The sequence below is a fragment of the Lygodium microphyllum genome, chromosome 15, assembly GCF_053477565.2.
Source record: "Lygodium microphyllum isolate KBCC chromosome 15, Lygodium_microphyllum_v1.1.10, whole genome shotgun sequence".
NCBI classification, from domain to species: Eukaryota; Viridiplantae; Streptophyta; class Polypodiopsida; order Schizaeales; family Lygodiaceae; genus Lygodium; species Lygodium microphyllum.
This window is the reverse complement of record NC_141149.1, coordinates 146845687-146861581: the sequence shown is the minus strand read 5'-3', so window position 1 is coordinate 146861581 and position 15895 is coordinate 146845687. Positions and strand designations below refer to the sequence as shown.

General features: G+C 41.1%; 1 protein-coding gene across 4 annotated transcripts; it reads right to left on the bottom strand.

The window, feature by feature from the left end:
* Window positions 1-5448: 5448 nt before the first annotated feature.
* On the bottom strand, window positions 5449-9485 carry LOC148025198 (putative alkaline/neutral invertase F). Of its 4 annotated transcripts, none has more exons than XM_087694996.1 (5): window positions 8568-9485; window positions 7678-8109; window positions 6432-6990; window positions 5957-6279; window positions 5449-5866 (listed from the first exon to the last, which is right to left on the bottom strand). In XM_087694996.1, the coding sequence occupies exons 1-4, from the start codon at window positions 9237-9239 to the stop codon at window positions 5984-5986; spliced, it is 1959 nt and encodes a 652-aa protein (XP_087551122.1). In that variant the 5' UTR covers window positions 9240-9485; the 3' UTR covers window positions 5449-5866; window positions 5957-5983. The 4 variants fall into 4 exon arrangements, with proteins under 4 accessions (XP_087551122.1, XP_087551123.1, XP_087551121.1 ...); XM_087694997.1 differs by having other exon boundaries at window positions 5847-5878; XM_087694995.1 differs by having other exon boundaries at window positions 5847-6279.
* Between the last annotated feature and the right edge of the window lie 6410 nt (window positions 9486-15895).

Genomic DNA, 15895 nt, shown 5'->3' with positions numbered 1-15895 from the left:
TGTGGTTAGTTCGACTGGTATCGCGATGACTGACCCTGAAAAGATAAAGATCATTGTTGCTACGAGCCCGCCACGCACTCCAAAAAAGGTACATAGCTTTCTGTTCATTGACAAGATATTATCTAAGATTTGTCAATGCATTCACAGAAAGAACGTTGCCATTCACGAACCTGTTATCTTTTGACTGTTTGTTTAATTGGAGTGAAGCATGCTAGGTATCTTTTGAGAATGTGAAGCAGGAATAGCAAAAGCGCCAATCTTAAAAGCACCCAAAAAAGGTAAGGTCTTCTATATATTTTTAGTAGCAACAATGCATAGTATTAGCTACTATTTAGTCCAAATTTGAAAAGAGAAATGGTATCATCTAATTGCTTTTGCTAGCCATAAATTGGGGATATTTGAAGTTAATGATACTTATATGGAGAAATTGTGCCTTAGAATGGTTTTCACAACAAAGAAATTTAGGCACTATATTCTCTATGAGAAGGTGGTATTTTTTACAGAGGTAGAAAGACTTAAATTGTTGATGAACTAGTTGCAACTGCCTAACCGTTTAGCGAAGTGGTTAATCACTTTGTAGGAGTTTGATTATGAGATTAGGAGTAAGCCACCGAGGCTATAGGACATTGTGGAATGCCTTGTGGATTTCGAGGAGCCAAAGAAAATTCTCGCTAAAGGAAGTGACATTGAAGGTTTATTCAAAATTGATACCGCTTCCATCCTTTCTTAGTATGCAGCTATCCGATGGATGTTGCATACAGGATACATGTGTTTTGAGAATTAAAGGGTTTAGCAACACGATCATGCTTAGTGCTAACCCTATGTAATGCAGTAATTACACTTAGACTGAAAGCATGAAAAGATATGGTTTCACAGTACTGTCACAATGTTGTTTTAGAAAAATAGAAATGGTTGAGCACTATGAATCATTCACTGTTGCATTGCATTCAACACATGGTATCATCCTAGATGTACGGTCATTGTCTTCATAAACATTAACCCATTTGAGAGTGAGGTATCCCAAGCTGTAGGATTAGTGATTTATTTTCTTCAGGGGACTTACTCAATGAGAATTATCTTTTATCTCCTAGAATGATTGTTTAAAAGAGAGGAGTATGTATCATACGTGCTTTATGTGCTCTCATCATATCTCTCGAGGCCAATCCCTGAGGTCTAGGAGAGTCGTAGAGGGGCCGTGGCAATTAGCCAAGGGGTGCTCCCTATGTCTGTTTTACATTGTGTATAACACCAATAGGTGTAGTCCTGGGATCCTTGTAAGGAGTTTGGGAAATGTTACCCGTTGGACTACGATCCATATAAACACTTATTTGGTTAGATCAGTGTGTAGCCTCTAGATGCTCTTGGCCGTGAGGCTGTGGGGTGTTTTGGTTGAGCATAGAGGCCCTGCTAGAGCCTTAGAGCCAATGTTCGGCCCATTTTAGATCTTAACATCTTAAATGGGCTTAGTTCTATATACAATTCCTTACATACCTCTATTTTTATGAGAGCTAGTTCCATGCCAACTTTGAGAAGTTGATTGCTATGTTTCTTACAAAAGAAATAAAGCTTGGGAATAATGAATCCAATAGTGGCAAAAACACTAGTGGTAACAATGTCTTTTACCATTAGAGAGGATGTGGTAGTCTTTCGAGGGATAGAGGATCTTCTTATTATCATGGAGATGCATTTTCTCATGGTCGTGCTTTTTTGTTGCAAAGATTTCATGCCTAGAGATGGGGGGGGGGATCCTTCTCTAGGGGTAGAGAATGGTTTAGCCCTCATAGAGATGGTGTGTATTATTACTGTGGAGAGTTTGGTCATTACAAGAAGGAATACTATCATAAGCAATATGTTATGTCTAGAGGTTGTGGAAGGACCCAATGATATCATCATACAAGTGGTTACGGAGGTATAGGCTATGGTTCTAGAGATGGATCATCTAGAGTCCATTTGTTTGCCATTGAGCATGTACTTAGCAATATAACTCATCCATCTAGTGAGGAGGATTGGTTTTTGAATTCAAGGGCTATAACCACATTGACCCATTTGAGAGTAGTAGTTGGACCCTCATTGGACCCATGTGACTATGACATCACTAATGGTGTAATCAAGAGAATTTTCTAAGCCTATCTAAGAGGATCATTCTCATTGACAATTGTAACACACAACTCTTTGATCTATCATCATGAATACATTCTACTTTGTAGCTAGCTTGTCTATCTTTCTCTCTCTTTTTCATCTCCATACACACATTCTCTCTCACATAACTATGAGAACTTTAAGGTGTCATCCACCATAGTTATGTTGTGAAGCTCATGATCACGCAGCTACACAAAATTCCAACATGGTATTAGAGTAGGTCATGTCCTTGCATCTAGAGCTCATGGGATTAGTTAACTTTTTAATTATTCTTAGTCACTAATCACTCTTAGCTCACTAATCTTAGTACTTATCTTCTCCTTATGTTTCAATAAGGTCCTGATATCCTTCACCTACTTCTTCACCTCTCTTTTCTACTTTTTGCCTACTTTACCTACACCATCTATCTCCACTCTTTCTCCTCATTACTATCACAAATTATCCCCACTTAAAGCTCCTCTTCATATACTTGCCTTTTTTGGCATCCTCATCTATTCTCACCTTCTACCTACCTCCCTTGAATATAATAATCTCTCCTACTTCTCTACTTTCTGGTGAGAGAAAGACAAAGGGAGAGATAGATATAGATTCCTTCTATGGTTGTCATGGGGGATGGGAGCTAGTAGATTGCCACTAAAAGTTATCCCTATTACAAAGGCTTAGTGATGAGCCATCTCTTTTTTTTTTTCTACAACAAGCATCACAAAGACATAGGCTTTCATATCGATCAAAGTCTTGTTGATGAGATATCTTTCAAAAAAAATTATGTGATAGTCGAGGGTGACTATGACATATTTCATCATGTTTTCAACCAATGGCAGTCATATGTTTTGAAAGTTTGCAATCATATTCCTCAAAACATGACAAAAATCAACATTGGTATTGTTTTTCCAAATATATAAGCTTTTTATGTTAGCTTTTGTCATGTTTTGAAACTCTGCCAATCTCCAACATGGCTTCATTGGTATTGTTTTTCCAAATATATAAGCTTTTTAGATTATAAGCTTCTTATTAAGGTTTCAAACCTTCATGAAAATTTTCCCCATTCACACCAAGCTTTCACTAGGTCTTGTTCACATATGAGGCAATACAACATTACATTTTTATCCATTTCAACGAGGATAAGCATTTTCTCAAAGTATCCATCAACAAGAGCCTTTGGAAGAAAATACAACTCGGAGTCAACAAGATTAAGAAAAGAGCAAGTCATGACATGATGCAAGCAATGGAGGGTCTTCAATCGAAGTGTCCAACAATGAAGTTCTACATTGGCAAACCATTCTCACCGGGATCAATATATTTTGGTTCTTCTATGTTTGTGTTCTCTTTTCTATTTGAGGGTCACATTTTGTGCTTACAATTGAGCAATATAAATAACTATGACTAGTCTCTCACTTAGAGAATTTGAAGACTATAAATTTGAAATTATTTTATAATTGCTAGGTTTTTTTGTTATTGGTATCTCCTTAATATTTCTTGTAATCCTTGACTTCATAACTTTTAGATTTTTCTATCATTTGCAAGCTTGAACTTCTAGATGTTTTGATCTCTTATAATCCTAGACTTCAAAAGTAAGTGTGATCAGATGCCATGAATCCTAATATTGCACTTCATAGGTAAGTTCTAGATGCCTTGCCTTTTATCATTTAGGAGCGAGTATCACCCTGCCAAGTCTTTGTTATTCTAGGTTTGAATTTTCCACATCTATAGGGACATCAACATAATGAGATGGCCATAGAGGGAGGAATGCTACAACAAAATGGAAGCAAAGATGTGGATGCCAAACACAAACAAGCAAGCATATGGTTATACTACTATTTGAACTTGTGTCACTATGGAAAGTTGAATCCCATAGGTAAATGCAATTTCAGATACATACGAGCAAACAAAGGTTTACACATACAATTTCACGCATTTGTTTTAGATTTGACATCTTGTTTGTTGTTTTTTAACAATTTATATCCATGGTGTTGTTTGTTGTTTAGGGTTCTTAATTTCTACTATCTATACTTGAGTAAATGCCACTGCTAATGATTGCAAATACTCTGATCAACACATGTTTAAGTGTTGAGATTATCCTAGTTCTAGTTAGTGGAAATCTAGTAGCATAGGATCTATCTCCATTATGGTGGAAAGGGGAGTCAAGTTTAGTGGAACTAGTTAGGTGGCCAATTATGTTTTAGATGGGTTTTTTCTAGGTAGTTGGTTTGGCTCTCAATACTTTGTATTTGCCTATAAAAGATGTGTCAACTCATGAATAAGTAATCATTCTTGTACTCTACTTTTTGCTCTCATTCTATTTTGTTGACTTGTTAAGTGTTTCCTTGTTGGTTCATAGATTGAGCTCTACTCTAATTTCCCACATTAAGTAATTGTTTAAATGCTTCTTCAAATGATTTTTTTAATGATCTTACACGTGACTATAAATGCACCTACAACATTTGTATTTATTGTTATGAGTCTAATAACTTTAAATGCATGTTTAGATGGTTTGGTTAGGTTGGTTTCACATATCTATAAACATGCTATGGACACTTGTGTAAACTTGTTTAGGTATTTAAGGCCTACTCTTATCTACATTAACTATGGTCGTCAAATTGAGATTTGTCTTGTAATTGGTGCAAGTTTTGAAGCAATAAGAGATCGTATCAAAAGAAGAAGATAAAATATCACTTTAGAACCTTAAAATCTACCTCTCAAGAGGGATAATAAGAAAGCAAACTTACAAGCTAAAGGATTGGAGTTTGAAAAAATACCTAGGGTGCTCAAAGATTGTAAAAATCCAATGGTTTACTTTTCTCATAAGTTGATAGCTTGGTGCTTTGTAATTAATGTAGTAGAGCTCTTCAGCACCGATCAAACCCTAACAAAGCTTAAAAATAATGTGAATCAATCCTTTTTTCACCCTTTACTCTAATGTACTTTATGTATTTTTCTTTAAGGAAATAGGCCTACAACAAACAAAGGCAATAGGTCTTTCTACAGACCCAACAATCTTGCATGGATCATTTCTTCATGTTTGTTAGAAAACCTAATTGCAAACCTTGTAAGGAGGGTTCCCTTTGGCCTAGAGGGGTACAATATTTGTAAATGGTTTTTGTAAAGAAGATGTTATAAGTATTATATTACGCATACAAAATCATTTTACATCGTGGAAGGCATATGGTCCAAGGTCCCCAAATATATATAAGGGTTGTCTTTAGGAGCAGCATGTTTGACAATGACTCACATGAAATCTTGAAACGGGCACATAGAAGTTATCTACTAATTACCTAGAAGTGTACACATATTCATATTAACTGAGGGAAGTAACATCAAAGTTCCTCTAATATTACAGACTACAATCAAATGTGTTCTTCAACATATCTATTAGATAGATTATGTATGGATCATTCTTTGCTAGGGTTTGTCCCATGTTAATTCGAAGACATACATACACCAGTTGTGTTAGGTATATACTTAGTTTGTTTCGAAAGTTTGAAGATCGTTTTGCTGAGCAAAAATCTCATGCAGTCAATCAGTCATTACGTTCTCCTTACTATTATCATTATAACGTGGTGTAAAAGAACGCAGTAGAGCTCCGAACCCGCGAATGATCACTATTCCATCACTGATCCGGCCGCTAGCATTGCTCAGTTCACTACAAGTACCCTCGGCAACACACGACGAACATACTGTGTATCAAAATAGAGAGCATACACAGCGTCTGAAACGAACCAGCAGCTCCCTGATAAACGAGCTGATCATCGAATTAGCCAAAATAAAGACTTTAAAACATCTCGCCATATGTTAATGGGGAGTTTGGAGTCTCTTATACTTTTTCTGATCCCGGATTTAACGTCTGTTAGAACGTCCAGGAAGCTGATCGAGTCATTGCCGGCTTCCTTTTCTTGTCATCTTCCAGCGCAATCATGCCCAAATGCGAGGGATCCTCTAGGAGCATCTTTGCCACAAGATAACCAGCTATGGACCATGTCTGAAACTTCCTTGCTTGCTTTCCAACATATCTTCCATATCTCCCATCATAGTATTCTGCCCAACTGTCTCGGGAAAGTCTGCTTTCAGCAAGTTCGATTGCTTTTCTAGCTACTTGAGGTCTCCCAGTTTTGATGGATGCTGCTGTTAGCAACCACAACAGCACTGCATAAAAACAACCCAAGTGAGAAGAGCAGAAAGAGATTCTGATCCATTCGGGCTTCATCAGATAAATTAGCAGGCCAAGATTAAACTTACCGGTACGGACCTTAAATTAAAACAACACGTTAAAGCCTCGTAATTATTAATCTAATTACCAGGCCAAGATCCACCATTGTGATAGCTCCACCTTGTATTTTTGGGGTCGCATCCGGTGACAATCTTCCATTCATGCCCTTCCAATGCGGGATAAACAATCTTGAGTGGCATGTGCCCCACAAGCTCCTCCCAGCGTGCCTCAAATAAATCCATGATTGCAGCCTCCTGCTCTGGGGTAGCCAGTGACCCCAGGATGGCCACACAATTCCCCAGACAGAACCATCTGAAATCCATCCGGGCAGGGCTGACATTTCCAATGAAGTATCCACCCTTCATGGGCATGAATTCAAACACCCAGTCAGGGATAGAGTCAGGGATGACGTTGAATTTGTTCACTGCCGTGTGAGAGTATTCCTCTGTCTTATAGCGATAGATGTTATTCAGCTGCTGAAAGTCCAGCCAGAAGTAGGACCGTATATGGAAGCTCAAGGCATGCAGACGTTTCTCGATGCGTTCTAAGAACTCCTTGCCGCCGGCTTCGGGTTTGAGCAGCACTCGTGCACAACGTAGAGCGAGAAAGAACAGAGCCTGTATTTCTATGGGAGAACCATATATACCCTGCATGGAGAGAGAGAGAGTGTGTGTGTGTGTGTGTGCGTGTGTGCGCGCGCGCGGGTGTGTGCCTTATCAACGTCGATCAGCTAGTTCTTCACAGTTGGTCATAAAAAGAATTAACCACATAGTGAAACACCAGCAGTATCACAAGAAGTTTTAGACGAACTAATTCCACTATAAGTATTCCTCCTACATTGTGAGTTCTAAAAACGTCATGAGCTTCTGCAAGCAGGGATATTCACATACCTAGCTAGGTGCAGGAGTGGGGCAAAAGATTGGGAGCCCCACCAACCGCACCTAGCTAGGTATGCAGTGGTGAATTACGAGCACAAACTCATAATATCGACAATGACATTCAAGGCCTAAAATTGATGGGGCTGCCTAATATTTCATGTGACACCTAAGTTGTTTTTGAAATACCTTTCATTTGTTTGGTTTAAACCTCAAAATCTTGAGGTATGTTGTACCCAGTTCAAACAAGACAAGTGAAAGACAATACTTTTCAAGAAACATGTATTTTGAGAAGATGCGAAATTCATTTACTCTTTTTGATAGGCAAAATAGCCAAAAACAGGTCATTTGGGGAAATATGCCAGAAGGTCGATGTGAGTGAGGAAGATGAGATCAGGTGAAGCTTGTGAGAAGAATTTAACTAGTGCAGGTGGGTGAATTAGGGTACTCGACTCTTACCATCCGTCGATCAATCATGCAGCAACCGTCTGCGCAAAGGAGTGTAGGGAATGTGTCGAACCCTTCTGCGAGGCAGATGGATAAGATGAGGCGCATTCCTCGCTGGCAGTCGGGCATTTCGGAGAGACTGTAGTCGCCAGTGGACTTGGTGTAAGCCCGGAGGAGAATGATCCACCAGAATCCAGAGTCTACCGGCGCAACCCTGCCGATGGCACTCTCGCCAAAGTCGGCTATCATCGTGTCACTCTTCCGAATGGGGTCCGTCAGCACCTTGAAACTGGCAGGCATCACGCCTTCACCCAGCGTGAAGCAGTCGATCCTTTTCTCCCAGGCCTGAAGGCGGAGTGCTTTCAGAAGAAAGTTCTTCACAATCTCAGGCTCGCCGTTCATCAAGAACGCCAACGCACTGGGTACAAAATCTCGTACAAAGACCTGCGCCAATCAAATCCACACTACAGTACCCTACATACTACATACGTATTTATCCAGGACCCCTATTTTATCACCATGAGTTTTACACAATACACAGTACAGTACATACTACAGACGTATTGATCTTCCTGTTTTATCACGACGAGGGGTGTAGACAAATCCCCATAAACGTTGGTGTGATTTGCAACAACCTCATGAATGAATTTCTGAAAGGGACTCTGGAGGGACGGCGGACGCCATACTTACCTAGGTGCCATTAGGGTAACGGGTTGCTGGCTCGGGATGGTGACCGGTAGTAGTCCTTATCACTCCACAATATAATATTGAGCATGCACGAGTTGTTATTATAATAATGTTTATAGGATATCGCTTATTAAAAAACGTATGCAGGTCTATTTTAATTGTAAGTGCAGCAGCAGGAGGAGGAGGCTCCGTCGTGCTTATAGTACGTGGGATACCTGGTTATAGTTGAGGGCCTCCTCGGTAGGGTCAAGCGCAGCGATGGTTCCAACGGGCTTCCCCCTGAAAAAGACGAGGGATTTGCGCAGGTTCTCCCAGGCCTCCGCCACCATGGGATGGGGCTCCATACTAGACGAACCAGTGGTCTGCGGGGCGCCCAGGCGAGGCGTCCCGACTGACGTCGAGCGCATGCTCGGCGACAGCAGGTTCTCCAGACAATCAGAACTCTTAACCGTCTCCAAAGGACGCGGGACCGGTCTCGGACTGCTCCTACCCCCGCCTGGCGATGCCGACATCACTGATAAAAACGGGGGTGGCGATGATGAGGAGGAGGCCGCTGCGGCCGGCGCACTCAACAATACGGGGGACGTCGCCCTACTGGCATGATCATCGCCGGAGGCATCAATACGCCGGCGCTCATCAATATTACCGGCCTGATCAGCGGCCGTATCATCGTCCTCACCAACTGTAAGAAAGGTGGAATTCTTATAAGGAGACGCAGTTATAAGGACAGGGCGGGGTTTCTTGGTCATCAGATTGGAGGGATTATCAGAGCTGCTGCTGGCGCTGTCCATCTTCACTGCCGCTGCTGCAGCCGATGAGGATGATGTAGTACTGTTACAGCAGGCGTCAGGATCAGGGTCATGGATTAGAAGATTGGCCATCGCCATCGACGCCGAGGAGGTGTTATTGTTAGGGAAGCCATTGGTGTGATGATGATCATCTGTAGAGTCGGTACGAGTCGCGGAACTGGTGTTGCGGTCACCCCGAGACACAGCCGTTATTTTTTACAGCATGGCAAGACGGGGAGAGAGTGGAGCGCAGCGTAAGGTGTGCGGCCTCAGGCGCTGCAACCATTCGCTGTTAATTACCACGCCATTGATACGACAAGAACGGGAACAAAAGAACGATTTAACACCGGCCAAACCCCCCCCCCCCCCCCCCCGCACTTTCTCCCTCTCTCTCTCTCTTTGGGATACCGCGCCCTTTGGGATAACCCGCCGGTGAATGTGGGCTAGGTAGTGAGTACTCTGGCTGGTTGGTTGGCGTAGTGGACAGCCTTTTTCCTCCTTTTCGTCTGCCCTCCAATCCCGTGAGAGACCAACCACTTGAGAACGGCCTTTCCACGTCGCCCCGGGACGTTATACGAGAGACTACTGAAAACTCCTTAGCTTTAACGAGTCTCTCCTCTACGAACCTTAGCGCGCGTTGCACTCGCCCACCTAATCACTGCTTCAAGTAGGGGCAAGCACTGTTTTTGTGCGCGGAAACAGCCATAACCTCTTTGCACACAAAAGAACACATTTTGTAAACAAGGGCACACCGTGGCGTGCAAGAGCATTGCCCTTATGTTCTTTTTTTTTCCTTGCTTTTTCTCTGACATGTCAGGATTTAGAATGCCACATTAATAACTTAATCATTGTGATTATATTGTGTGGAAGCTGTGAATACATGATCATTACAACAAAGCACGGTATGCACTATGCCATCCGTTTGAACTCCTTTATGGCACAAATGTTGTATCTCGAGAAATTACATTTTAGCTATAGCATGATCAAAGGGGATGTGTGCATGTTTTGAGGGAATTTTGAGCATTTGAGGATGTGAATATCTTTATCAAAATTTCTTATTAAAGGTAGTTTTGTTGGAGAACGCACCTTCAAGAGCTACTTTTCCATCCACTATGTTGGTAGAAGCTACATAGCTAGTATTTTCAAAAAGCCCTAATCATAGCCCTAAGGTCAAAAAGTGATCATGTAACCACTCAAATGAAAGAGAGTGGTATTATGTGAGCACCTTGGAATGTTAAGAAGTATCAAAGAGAATTGTATGATTTTTAAGTAGAATACAATACCAAGGACTATAGTTTTGATGATATGTTTGTTCCATTTTCACTTATAATGTTGCTCTTGTTGCTTCCCAACTTTTAATGGGGTTACTCGTATGACAAAACCTTCTATATTAACTATACTTTATGAGCCGTCCTTGTCTTTCCTAAAGAAAGTTCAATGGTGATGTCTAGTTCTTTTCTATGTTGGTCCTCTTCCATGAGGGCAACTCTACACCTTGTTAGCAAAGCACGCACAAGGGAGTCCATTAGAGTTAGCATGATAAAGCATGCCAAATAGCCTCTCTCTCTCTCTCTCTCTCTCTCTCTCTCTCTCTCTCTCTCATCCATTGTGGAAGTACGCAAATGGAAAAGCTTAAAACCAACCTCATGTGCAAGGGACTAAGAGCTCAAGGAATTTCTAATTTGGAAGCTAAAGCACATGCCTTACTAAACGACTTTTCTTTTAATACTTGTAGCATTGACATTTGGAGAGGATGAGAAGGAGAGTTGTATACAATAAGCGTGGGGGATTGTCTCTAGTAGAGGTATTTGAGGCACTACTTCGTGTGTCTATGTCAAGCTTGGCTTGCAATGGTTATGTGATGACTCATAAGATCATGAGGATTTTAGCAAGAAAGCATTTGAGATTGAGTTCAGGGCACTCTAACTCACCTTAAGAGAGTACATCAAGGCATGCAAGCATTTTGTGTGGCATATTCTATAGCATATTCTTCATATAACTTTGGGGGTTTAAAATCCCCTTTAAACAAATCATCGTCTCATGGTTAGGAATAAGCATTTCTATATGAGAAGATCATAAGCAATTACTTGAAGAAGATTATGAACAACTGTATCAATAACAATGTCACCAAGACCAAACATGGTGCAATAAAAAGATTTCGATCAATATAAAGCCCTTCACCTAGAGTCCATATTCAAAGATAAACGAAAAATAGCCCTATGTACCAAGATGAACATTAATATGCATCAATCTAATGGTAGACTAAGACATTTAGTTTTTCTAATGACAATGAGCAATTCATGTGACACTAAGCCCCAAGTTCTAATCTCAACACTAATTGTCAAAAGTGGACCTTCAGGAATATTAAGGGCAATTAGTAACCTACAAGGGTGAATCATTGTGGGAAGGAGAGGCACAAGGTTTTGGGGTAATTGCAAAAAATGAGATACTAGCAATGGCTTGACATGATTATTCAGTTGGAACTTTCCTTTGTTAAAGAGTACAACCCCAATTGCTAGCAACTCCTACATAATCCTTGTAATTATGGCCACGGTCCAAAATTCTTGTAATATAGCCATGGTGCTAGACTGCAATGTGGTTATTTTAAGGGTGCAACCTTTTTTTAATTCTTTTTTAGGCAATACATAGGCAATATATATGCCTCCAAAGTGATTAATGTTATAAGTTTTAGAGTACTAGAGTATTGACAATTGTTGCTTTTAAGGCAAAGACTTAGGATTTTAAAACTTAGAAATCTTATTGTATTATTTTATTGAGGTTTTTGCTTGAAAATTCTAGCTACTTAGTGAAGCCTTTATCATGGTGGTCATAAAACATATATTTTCACTTGTATATAGGGAGTATATAGGGGTCTTATACATCTAGTGGTCTTACTCATAGAGATCTTATCTTGTACTTTTCTTTAGGGTTTTGCTAGAAAAATTTTGCTACTTTGTCAGCTATTTACTTAGGTAATTGCAATCGCTTTTTTGCATTATATGTGGGGGTATTGTATATTTAAATTCTCACACTTGTAATTGTTGAGATCTTATTTTGTTTTCTTGTTCGCCTCCTATTTCATTCAATACTTTTTAGATTCCTTTGTTTTCTTTATAGTTTACTTTTACATATTACTCTTACTTTCCACTACAAGATATAGGCCTTATACCGATGTTAAAAGCGACGAAAATGTTCATAAAGAAAATTGTCCCCGTCATCGCAAAAAGCGTCGTATTGGCAATGCCATAGAACAGTCGGTATCTGCATCATTATCAGCGTCGCTATTTGCATCGGTATCACCGACGCAAATAACGACACTGATAACGACGCTTTGCGACGCATTTTGCGACGCGAATAGCGACGAGTGTAGTAAATTTGCGATGCTAATAGCGACGGTAACATGAAAAAAAATTATGGCAGGGCAATAGCACTATATGCTTTATTTGGGCCATACAAAATAGTTTCAGTAATGTGTACAATGCTCGTGTAAATAAAAGCAAAGTGTACTTAAATCATAACACTGATACCTGAAATAAATACATAATCGCATAATGAAAGCGATCGGTACAATCATGGCAAGATACTACTACTACATAGAAAATGTCTATACAGATCACGTGACCAAAAAAGAAGGGTATTTGAGCTCCAGGGATCCAAGGGCGAGCTATAGATCATCGCCATCGGAAACCTCGTCCTGCTTTGCAAAGGAGTATCAAACGGACTCTACAAAAAAAGAAACAATTGCACATCAATCCACCATACAATAATACATTCTAATTAAACATAGTAACTACGGACAAGAAAGATCAGTGACTTACAGGGCCACCGCATTCATACAATCGGTCGATCAATGCAGTGAGATCGTGCCTCTCTGCATATCAGGTCTCAAGGCCGGTGGGATCGCGATTTGCAATGGAATGATGCAAAGAAAATAAAATACAACTGTTAAAAACACGATTGTCAGTACAAAGAATATTGTAAAAAAATAAGCAAGCAAAACAAAAGAAAAACTTACAAAGTCCTCGAGATATGTCATGTGGCCGCCACTCCTAAGATGATGGACCACTCCGGTCTCTATAAGTCGTGTCCTCACCACCTTGCGCTGCTGTCTCCAACGTCCTGGAGAATCTGTAGCCTCCCCCCTGAGTCAGCGCCAGTCGTCCGTCTCTAGCCACTCGGGCTTTGAAGCCCCACTCTTAAGTGCCTTGCGTGCGTCCGATCGTCTGTGTGACATATATGCACGTATGTACTCCATCATCCAGCCCGTAGAAAACCTATCTGATGCGGCTGATACCAGAAACTCCTCATGCAAGGATGCTACTATGTAGTCCTTTCTCTCCTCCGGTATGTTCTTCCAATGATCCAAGACATTGTGCCAAAAAACTTATTGGCACAACTCTCTCATGCGAGCCATCACCCTCCTCCCCTCATCATTCATGATGATGCCTCCTGACCTATCATAGATGGGTCCTCTTCCACCTGCGACCACGCTCCTGGGCATATCCAAGAGACCCCTGTACATCTAGTATACCTACCGGGGTAGTATCTATCGGAGTAGCACCCATAGGGGTGCCATCTGCGGACGGCTGAGCAAAGGGAGTGACTGGAGTAGACGTCCCTATAGGTGTGACAAATCCCAGAGGTGATGCAACTCTAGCAGAACGACGAGCCGGAGATACTACATATGTACCTTCACAGCAACCACCTAAGCCACGCTCTCTCAAACCGCCACGAGAGCGAGAAGTAGCACCTGTATCCTGAGCTGACCGCGGGCTCACTACATCCAGATCTTTGCAGCATATCTCTGAATCTCGCCATCTGATCTTTGCAGAGCGGCCTGACGGTATCCAAGACAACTCCTGGTACGCCATATCTCTGAATCTCGCCATCTGATCTAGAGACATACACGTGAAGATCTCCTGTAGCTCCTCATCGCTCATCCCTCGACTCATCGTGATGATCTAAATATCCACAAAGGTCACCTACACAGACAAAAAATGATATTAGCATAATCAATATAAATCATACAAAGCACGATAATATAAATCTTAAAAAAATGATCTCACTTAAAATGCATATCTTATATACATAAGCGATTCGTCAACGAACTGAGTAGGTGGATGCTCCAAGTATAAAGTACCCTATGGTCCCATGTCAATCTCCTAACATAACTCCACATACACTGGAAGGTCGATAGACATGTCACCACAAAAGGATGAGTCCACCTCATTCTTAAAGAATTCTTGGACTCTTGTATTTTTATCATTATTACCCGATACTGACTCCTCTACATGCTCGCCCATTTTGGTGGCCTCCACCCCTTGCAATATCGACCCCTCTATTTGCATATTGTCCTCATCTATGCTCGAAACATCACTTTGATCATATACTCGCGTACTTCAGGGAGGTAAAGGTATAACATACCACCATCGAGGTTGTCGGGGATTTGGACAAAAAATTACATGTTCACAATCACGTACAAGAGAGATTTAACTATTGTAACATATACCATGTCGTAATACAATTTAAAAACACATGAATTCATGCACCTGTTCACAATGGACCGGCAACACAAACGTGTCGCGCAAATCCGTCCATTTTTTTTAAAATCTATTTCGAGAAATCTAGATGAACCTCCTTGAACTATTGCTCCAGCTCCTTCAAGTACCACTTTGAACCACTGCACATTGAATAGGATCATGGAGAAGCTATGATAATCTACCGTGACAATACTTTGCAAGTTTCCAAAATACTCCATCTCATCTATAATTGTGTTTGGATCCATTGCTCGTCATCGGCTCTCTTGCTCGAACCTTGCCATGATACCACAATCTATTGTGGAACGCATTTTGTCAACACGTCTCACGCGGAAATGTCGTCCGCACGACCACGCTGCACTATATATTTTGTATTGTACATTGAAACACTCAATTAGTTGTTGCATATAAAATATAGATACGATAAACCCTAAACATATCATCACCTTTGAACTACATTCCCTTGAGAATTTCCACTCCTCGGTTGAGACCTCTGTCCCTTCGCGAGATGCTGCGGTCAAAGCTCCATGCAACCATTGCCCTGACATAAACCGCGACATCTCCTCCATGCCCTCGAGATATTGAATTGGTCGACGGGCACGTACTATGTCAAAATTCAGATCGCGCTTCCTCTCGATCTTTCTTAGCTTGTTGGTACCTAGCAAGCCACGTCTCTATAGAGGCATGGTGCAACATACAAAAACGATTCACTTTCTCCTCCATTGCAGTATCCATTCTTTTTTCTACCCCATTTCTAACCACCACATCTCCGGTCAGTCTATCATTGTCCTTTAGCTTTCATAGCATATTCTTGTCTGAATCCACCATTGGTAGCCATTGTGAAATATGCACTAGCATCTTAGACACCAACCAACCTTCAGCCATGCTACCTTCTGGCCAAGCTCGTTGTCACACAAAGCCTTTTAGTGTTTTCATGAAGCGCTCCAAGAAGAACATCCATCACGTATGGACAGGTCCAGCAATCTCCACTTCATCTACAAGATGCACAAGAATGTGGATTTGTATCGTGAGCATGCTGGTAGATAGGTATTTCTCAAAGAGACATACCATCTCCATTGCTCCTCGCCTCGCGGATTCAATAGAGGACGTCTTAATCTCCTTCTGTGAGATCCATTGTACTAAAGTCGACAACCTGTAAATCGCCTGCGTATTTCTGGAGTAAGGTATCATGAGATCGTGATCAGTAGTACAAACTAC